The 9,811-nt window shown below is 41.4% G+C and overlaps 1 protein-coding gene across 1 annotated transcript; it reads right to left on the bottom strand.

The window, feature by feature from the left end:
* Positions 1–8,405: 8,405 nt before the first annotated feature.
* On the bottom strand, positions 8,406–9,350 carry LOC120866185 (olfactory receptor-like protein DTMT). Its single transcript, XM_040243746.1, has one exon. The coding sequence runs from the start codon at positions 9,348–9,350 to the stop codon at positions 8,406–8,408; it is 945 nt and encodes a 314-aa protein (XP_040099680.1).
* Between the last annotated feature and the right edge of the window lie 461 nt (positions 9,351–9,811).

Genomic DNA, 9,811 nt, shown 5'->3' with positions numbered 1-9,811 from the left:
GTCTCTATCTTGAACTTGATTGATGTTCCAGGGTTTTTTCCTAAACACTGTTCTCTTATAATTGTATATACCATAAGAAAAGGGCTTCCCAGGTGGTGCTAGTGGTCAAGAACCTGGCTGCCAATGCAGAGACAGTGCAGCCTGGAGGGTTACACTCCATGGGCTTTCAAAGTTGGACAAGATTGAAGCGACTTAGCACATATGCACCAAGAAAACCTCATCTACTTCAATGGCTTGGTTACCATTTAAACTTTTGTTGTAGATGTCTTTCTAACTCATAGAAGAAGATACTCAATTGCTTGAATATTATCTCTCCTTGGATGTATTACAGGCATCTTCAGTTAAACAGATTCCAAAAGAAACACACGATATTCCTCTGTGCCTCTCCCGATTCCCTCCTCCTCAGGTCTTCCATATCCCAGAAAAAGACTTCCAGGCTATCCAGATTAAAACATGAAAGGCTTCTTTCATTTCCTCCTTTCTGTTATCAATACCCAACATCTATCAACAAGATCTAGAGATTCTTTCTCCTTCATTCACTCCTTATTCACACTGTCCCCACCTTAGATCAGTTTGACATCACATCTTATTTATACTATTGGAACAATGTTTAAAAAAATGTCATTGGAATATAGTTGATTTACAATATTGTGCCAGTTTCAGGTATACAGCAAGGTGAATCGCTTATGTGTGTGTGTGTTTCCTGCTCTTCACAACCCCATGGACTGCAGCCTGGCAGACTCCTCTGACCATGGAATTTTCCAAGCAAGAATACTGGAGTGGGTTGCCATTTCCTACTCCTGGGGATCTTCCCGACTCAGGCATCAAACCCACATATCTTGCGTCCCTTGCACTGGCAGGTAGAATCAGTTATATCTATACATACATCCTCTCTTTTTTTAAATTATTTTTCCATATAGGCCATTACAGAGTATTGAGTATAGTTCCCTGGGTTTTACAGTAGGTTCTTATTAGTTATCTATTTTATATATAGGAGGGTGTATGTGTCAATCTTAATCTTTGGAACAACCTCTTAATTTATCTCCCTGCTTCCATACTTGAAATCCATCAGTATCCTTCATCACAGTAGGCATTTGAAGATGAAGAACGGGTAACCGTTCTCCATAAAGTCTTTGTGGATTCCCATTGCTCTTAACATAAAGGCAAATTCCCTTCAAAAAGTGACTCATGACCTCACCCTTGCCTAACTCTGAAACTTCATCTGGCCCCACAAATGTACTCACATTTCACTCTCCAGCAAAGCTGGACTTTAACACAACACTCTTGCTCGAGCACTTTGCACTCACTGTTCCTCTTCCCTAGAGTTCCCTCCCTTCTGCTCCCTCCTCCCATGGCTTCCCGTATTTCTCCTTCACATATATTTCATGTCATCTGCCCTGCAAACCTTCCCTAGCTCCCCCAGACCAGAGCTGAATGCACTGCTATGTTTCCAAGCATCCTTCTTGCCCCCACAGCACTCCACGACAACGGGATCGTTTCTCTATAGCTGCCTTCTTCACCGGATTATAAAATTTACGTAGGAAAGGCTCATGTCTGCCTTCACAGCTGCTGCAGAGCCAGCACCCGGCCCAGTGCCTGGATATAGGTGGTGTTTCATAAATATCCACTGGTTGTGCTTCAGGTTGCAATGTGCATTCCTCCAACTTTAAAGCCAGCAAAACTCCTTTTAATTTAGAATCACTACTCTTACTAACCCCTCTCAGGACAGAAACTCACTCTTCTCAACCATTTAGCACTAAATTTGACCCTGTATTACAAAATGTGTGGAGCAATGTTGTCCCTGTATTATTTGTTCTCGTACCTCAAACACACTATGTGCTCAGTCCCTTAGTTGTATCCAGTTCTTTGTGATCCCATGGACTGTAGCCCACAAGGCTCCTCTGTCCGTGGGATTTCTTTCCCAGGCAAGAATACTGGAGCGGGTTGCCATTTCCTGCTCCAGGGGAATGTTCCCAACCCACGGATTGAACCCGTGTCTTCTGCATCTCTTGCACTGGCAGGCAGATTCTTTACCACTGAGCTACCTGAGAAGCCCTTTCAAACACACTACTATTACACTAATACAGATGATATAGGTAATGGAGATCTATGCTCATATATGGATAGATATAAGTAAAATTCTCTATTGGATCTGTTTCTCTGGAGAAGCCTAATACTCCTCAGTGCACCTCAAGGTAAAAAAAAATGGCACCCATTAGACGTGGGAAGCTCCTTCATTAAAGACATAACTGAATCCAACAGCTGGGATTTCACCCCTTGATGCTGGCTGATCTGGCCACGTCAATAGGTTTTATACATGGATATTACATAAAGACATAACACTAGGAAGAAACACTTGGTTTCTCAGAATTCTGTTCCCCGGCAAATGAGCAGGACTCCATTTGTGTGACTGGGGATTACATTTGTATTAAGAGTGTGACTAGCGATCACAAACCAGAGACAGGACTTGGGGATGTTGTCACTGATGGGGCCATGAGCCTCTCACCTTCTTCAGTCAGTAGTTCTCAGCCAGAACTGCACTTCAGTAAATCTAGGGCAATGCTTCTAAAATTTAATATCCCTGAAAAATCCCCCGGGAGTGCTAGTAAAACACTGATTTTGACATAGTAGGCCTGCGTCTGCACTCTAATCAGCAGCTAGGTAATGCCCATGCTGTAGTCCATGGGCTTCACAGTGAGTAGGAAGAATACATGATGCTTTTAAAAACAAAGATCACTGGACCCCTCAGATAAATATAATCACAATCTTTGAGAGGAAGTCTGTACAGTTTTTTAAAGCTCCAAGGTGATTCTAAAATAAAACAAGGGTTCAGAAGTATGGCATTAATGCCTACCTTAAAAGTTGTTAGCATACTGAAACTACACAATGCTGTAGGAATGAATGATATGGCAAGTAATACATAAGAACACTATCATTAATTTAAAAATAGATTAAATGAATGAACATTAGTAAAAAATTCTCCAAAGTAGTGAAATTTGGGGAAGTAGAGAGGTGGAAAAGAAAAGCATCACCATACTTGAAAAGCTCTCCTACTGAACACCATTCAGCCTGGGAAATCAAGACCCTCAGGTTGGAAGAACCCTAAATGACCAGCTCATTCACCTTCTGCCCAACTTACCCAGTGTGTGAGGGTGACTCCAGGGTCCTGACCTGAGATCCTGCTCTACTTTACTCACTAATTCATGTGAGATATCAGTCTCTGTAGACATCACCTGTGTCTGAAACTTCCTTTGTCGCATCTCCCATTCTGTACATCCTTGGGCCTAAAGGGCCCTGGATCCCAGAGGAGTCTGGATCCTGGAGGAACTCATTAAAGTCAAAGTAATTACCCAAGGCCTCTCTAGGACACCACCTCCCATGGTGGCTCAGATGGTAAAGAATCTGCCGGCAATGCAGGAGACGCAGGTTCAATCCCTGGAGAAAGGAATGGCAATGCACTCCAGTACTCTTGCCTGGAAAAATCCCACCATGGACAGAGGAACCTGGTGGGCTATCATCCATAGGGTCACAAAGAGTCAGACATGACTTAGCAACTAACACTTTCACTTTCTCTAGCACAAATGCTCTCAGGGTCGTGGAGCAGCAACTGATTACAATCACTGATCACCCCTGACTATTCTTTGGGGGAAGGTGAAGATGGAGAGAATCTCATACATGAAAGCTTAATCACTGCCTGTTTAGGGACTGGACATGGGACACTTGTGGATGGAGCCTACACTTTGGGAGGTAAAAGAAGATGGTTCGTGAAGTCATAAAACAAGCAGGAACCCGACTGTGAGTATCCTAAAATATCTGAGGAGTGTAGCAGATGGTTTTCTGTGGGCAACAAGAAGCCATCAGTGGTTAGAGCAAAGTGTCAAAAAAGATTCATATTTTGGAAAGATTCTCAAGGTGCAGAATCTCTCAATACAACACCATTTTCCAAGAATCACCTGCAGCTAACAATAAGTAGGTATCTCTGACACACCTATATGCAGATAAATAGAAAGTACTAGAATAAGAAAAAAGATAAACTCTCCCTGGCCATGTTCAATTCTTTCTCAAGCCAAGACATAAAAGAAATCCAGTTTGAATCCTGTTGAGATACTTCTGCCTTCTTGCCTCTGTGAGAAAACATAAATAGCACCTGCAACCACCATCATCTCTGCATGTGTGTACATGGTCAGTCGCTCAGTCATGTCTGACACTTTGTGACGCCATGGACCATAGTCCCAGAGAAGGCAATGGCACCCCACTCCAGTACTCTTGCCTGGAAACTCCCATGGACGGAGGAGCCTGGTAGGCTGCTGTCCATGGGGTTGCAAAGAGTCAGACACGACTGAGAAACTTCACTTTCACTTTTCACTTTCATGCATTGGAGAAGGAAATGGCAACCCACTCCAGTGTTCTTGCCTGGAGAACCCCATGGATGAGGGAGCCTGGTGGGCTGCCGTCTATGGGGTCGCGCAGAGTCGGACACGACTGAAGTGACTTAGCAGCAGCAGCAGCAAGACCATAGTCTACCAGCCTCCTCTGTCTAAGGAATCTTCCAGGCAAGAATACTGGAGTGAGTTGCCATTTTCTACTCTAGGGGAGCTTCCTGATCCAGGGATTGACCCCACGTCTCCTACATTGGCAGGTGGTTTGTTTATCATTGCGCCACCTGTATAGCCCAACATCATCTCTAATACTCCCCAAATGTGTCAGAATATCTCCTAGTTTCCAGCTCTTCCTTATGTACCAGTTAACTATGGCCATGAAGCCATAACACCTTCTTTCACTAACCATTCCGTGTTCTCCTTGGCCACCATCTCAGCTGTATGGGGTTCTCACACAATGCAAATATTCATTCCTAGTGAATCAGCATCTTCACTGGTCTTGCCTTATCAACTTGTTTTAGTTTTATTGATATTTATTTTTAAATAGAAAATACTAAGTGGCACTCAGAGAATTCCCTAGAATTGCAGACATGGTCCTCTCTGACCCAGTTGTGTGGAGAAACCCAGTTGAATGTCTTTGCACATTTGTTTTTGCACATTCTAATTTATAGCACCAACCAGGCTCAGGTAATGTTAATCTTTGCATATGGGTTCACATAAGTGACTTCCCTGGTGGCTCAGATGGTAACGCGTCTGCCTACAATGTGGGAGACCCGGGTTCGATCCCTGGGTCAGGAAGATCCCCTGGAGAAGGCAATGGCAGCCCACTCCTGTACTCTTGCCTGGAAAATCCCATGGACGGAGGAGCCTGGTAGGCTCCAGTCCATGGGGTCGCTAGAAGTCAGACACGACTGAGCGACTTCACTTCCACTTTTCACTTTCATGCATTGGAGAAGGAAATAGCAACCCACTCCAGTGTTCTTGCCTGGAGAATCCCAGGGACAGGGGAGCCTGGCGGGCTGCCATCTATGGGGTTGCACAGAGTCAGACACGACTGAAGCGACTTAGCAGCAGCAGTCCATGGGGTCACAAAGAGTCAGACATGACTGAGCAACTTCACCTTTCTTTCACATAAGGACCACAAAATGTCCAGGTGATCTGCTCCACTTCCAGTTCATGAAACCACTGTTACTTCCCTTGGTAGAAGCAGTCCTCCCTTGAGACCTACATGAGACACTTCTTGCGGATCTTCAGTTCTCTCAGCTTCATCTCCTGTTCCAGCCATGGCTTAGTAACCAGCTCTGCACTGGCTTCAGCAAGCTTTAGTAGTGCAACCTGTTGGCACCTCACCTCCATTCTGTTCCACATGGTTCAAGCTTCCTGCTGTGGTATTTCTCTGACTCCATGAAACACAGTGTCATGGGAAACCGTCTCAGTATTCATACTAATATTTAAGCAAATGATCCATCGAGAATGAATTGTTTTTGTTAACATGAGGTGTGGATCGAAGTTTGTTTTCTCCCATGGAAATCCAAGTTCTCCAGCATCATTGGTCGACAAGACTGTTTTCTACTGAATTGTCTTGGCACATTTGTCAGTGATCAATGGATGGTGCATGATTGAATCTAGTTTTTGGATTCTATAAGGTATTCTATACTCTCTATATTGATCCGTATTTCTCTAATGGCACCATTTTAAATCTTTTAGCTATAGTAAATTTATTTTTTTGGTTTCTTTGTCTTTACATGTGTATTTTTTAATCTTATTGTCCATTTATACTACCAAAAAATCCTCTGGAATTTAACTGAAATGTGTTGAATCTCTAGATCGGTTTCAGAAGAACATCTTAACCAACAATGTCGAGTCTTTCATTCCATGAACATGTTGTATCTATCAATTTCTTTAGTTCTCAATGAGTTCTTAATCAGAGTTTTGTGATTTCAAGATATAGACCTTGTATATATTGTGTATGATTTATATCCAAGCATTTAAAGTTCTGGTGCTATTATATTAATAAGATGGTACTTTAAAAATACAATAAGGAAGGACAGTCTCTTCAATAAATGGCACTGGGGAACTGGAAATGCAAAAGAATTTAACTCAAATGCATTAATGCTTGAACTAAGACCTAAAACTAAAAAAACTCCTAGAAGAAACATAGGCAGTAAAGTTTTGACATAGGTCTTGGTGACTATTCTTTGAATATGACACCAAAGACATAAGCAACAAAAACAGAAATAAATGGGAATGACATCAAACTAAAAAACTTCTGCACAGCAAAAAAAAAAAAAAAACACCAACAAAATGCAAAGGCAACACACCTAATGGGAGCAAATATTTGCAAATCATATACCTGATAAAGGGTTAATATCCAAAATATATTTTTATAAAACTCTTATTACTCAAAGCAAAAAAACAAAAATCTCATTAAAAATGTTCAGAGGATAGGGACAGTTTTGCAAAGAAGACATACAGATGGCCAACAGGCACATGAAAAGATGTTCAACATTGCTAATTATTAGTGATAAGCAAATCAAACTGCAATGAGATATCACCTCGTACCTATCAGATTGGGCTATGATCAAAAAGAACACAAATAAAAATGTTGGAGAAGATGTGGAGAAAGGGAACCCTTTTACACTGTTGGTAGAATGTAAATTGGTGCAGCCACTGTGGAAAACAGTATGGAGGTTCATAAAAAAATAAAAGTAGAACTGCCATACGACCCAGCAATTCCACTCCTGGATATATATCTGGAAAAAAAAAATACTAATTCAAAAAGATACACGCACCCCGGGTTCATAGCAGCACTGTTTACAATAGCCATGATGTGGAAGAAACACAAATGTCCATCAAGAGATAAATGGATAAAGAAGCTATGACGTATATATGCAATGGAACATTATTCAGCATTAAAAAGAACAAAATTCTGCCATTTGCAGCAATGTGGATGGTCCTAAAGAATATTATGCCTATTGAAATTAGTCAGACAAAGACCAATAGAATATAATGTCACTTACATGTGAAATTCAATATGTATACAAAACAGAAACAGACTCACAGATATAGACAGCAAACTAGTGGGATATTGATCTGCACTTTTCATATAATGTTCATCTGGTGTAACTATCAGGGTCACTGTGACAGTTCTCAAAAAAAAAAAGAACTACCACATGACCCAGCAATCCCAATTCTGGGCGTATACCCAAAGGAAATGACATGAGGAACATGAAGAGATACCCACTCTTCATCATTCACGTCAACAATATTCACAATAGCCAAGATATGGAAAAAATTCATATGTCTGTTAATCAAGAAATGGATAGAGAGAATGTGGTATATGCATATAATGGAATATCACTCAGTCTTTAAAAAAAAGAAATATTCAAACTGGCTGACTATGTGGATGAATCTACAGGACATGGTACTAAGTGAAATAACCCACTAACAGGACAAGCACTGAATGATTCCACTTTAGATGTGAGTTATCAAAATAGTTATATTCATAGAAGAGAGAACAGAATGGTGGTTGTCAGGAGCTGGAATGAAGAGAAAATGGAAAGCTGATTTTTTATGGGCATGAAATTTCTGTTATATAAAATGAGTAAGCAGTAAAATATAAGACAGTACCTACAGTTAACAATATGGTATTGTACATGCTAAAACACATGCAGAGGAGAGAAGTCATGCTCAAAAAAAGTGTTTTATCAGTAAATTAAACATTAGAAGCAGTTTAAAAAGGGGGGGTAGTGACACAATGATTAACTGGAAGTTTAAAAATAATTCTTCTTAGGGTCACCTGAAGAGAAAAAAAAAGAGGAAGACTTGTAGGTCATGGACATCCCCTTTCCGAGTCCAACTACAAACCTCCAGTTTATCTCTTTTACTTATTGGACAATATCTTATTATGAAATTGTAACAAAAAGATTATTGAAAAAAGGGTTAATATCCCAACATTAATATCAATACATCTACTGGATAAAATTATGTAGAAATTTGCCATCATAAATTTTACCAACTTTACCATCATAGAAAAAAATGAAATTTCTTTTTACAAAAGACTCTTCTCAGAGCTCCCTTCATGTCTCTGTTCCTCAGGCTGTAGATGAAGGGGTTCAGCATGGGGGTCACCACAGTGTACATCATAGCCATCACAGTCTCCTTAACAGTAGAATTATTAGCTGATGGACATAAGTAGAGACCAATAATTGTCCCATAAAACAGGGACACCACAGTGAGGTGGGAGCCACAGGTGGAGAAGGCTTTGCAGATGCCCTTGACAGAGGGGACCTTAAGGACAGAGAAAAGAATTCGTGCATAAGACATGATGATGAGTAGGAATGGCAGGGCAATAATGAGTCCTCCAACGACAAATATCACCAGCTCATTAATTTGAGTGTCAGAGCAGGACAGCTTCAGCAGAGCAGACATGTCACAGAAAAAGTGGGGGATCACATTGTCTGCACAAAAACACAGTCTGGCCATGAGCAGGGTGTATAACAGGGCAGGGACCGTGGTCAGCACCCAGGACAGCACCACCAGGAAGAGACAGAGCCTGGGGCTCATGATGGCGGTGTAGTGCAGGGGGAAGCAGATGGCCACGTAGCGGTCATAGGCCATGGCCACAAGGAGGAAGTCCTCCAGGTCTGCAAAGAACAGGAAGAAGTACATTTGTGTCAGGCAGCCAGCGTAGGGGATGGATGGGTCTTGGCTCTGCATGTCCTGTAGCAATTTGGGCATTGTGACAGAGGAGAAGCAGAGGTCAGAGAAAGACAGGTTACTGAGAAAGAAATACATGGGTGTGTGGAGGTGGGGGTCCAGGCAAATGAGGATGATGATGAGAAGGTTCCCCAGGATGGTGGTAACGTACATGGCCAGGAACAGGACGTAGAACAGGTTCTGATGTTCTGACTCAATGGGCAGTCCCAATAGAAGGAACTCTGAGACAGTAGTTTGATTCCTTCCTGTCATGCTCTGTCTCCAGTACCTTTAGAAAGAAATAACAATGCCCATGAAAACTTGAATTTCAAAATGAACATATTTCTATGATATATGGGCCACTAGATGCTTTGCAAAAATACTTTATATCATTCTCATCACAATAATTACAATCTTTATAGGACTCCAAATCTCTACAGTCAGAATCTCCATGATTGGAAATGATTTATTTTCTTCACTTTGCTTTAAAATGTAGCAATATTCCAGATTTTTTAAAGCACACTCTTATCCTCTAGGTCCTGAGACACACGATGTATAGGTTTTTCTTCTTACCCCCCAGTAACTGTAATTGGCTTCTGTTTTGTCAATGTCTTCAAGGTGATTGATTCATGCTCCAGGGCTTTTCCTTTTTACCTTTTCCTTTGGAAAAGATAAACTACCTGTAATTCTATATATACCATGAAGGAAAACTCATCTATGGCAATGGCTTTGAG

This window comes from Oryx dammah, unplaced genomic scaffold, assembly GCF_014754425.2.
Source record: "Oryx dammah isolate SB20612 unplaced genomic scaffold, SCBI_Odam_1.1 HiC_scaffold_8, whole genome shotgun sequence".
Taxonomy (NCBI): domain Eukaryota; kingdom Metazoa; phylum Chordata; class Mammalia; order Artiodactyla; family Bovidae; genus Oryx; species Oryx dammah.
Note: the sequence above shows the minus strand (reverse complement) of the source record. Positions and strands in the feature narration are given on the sequence as shown.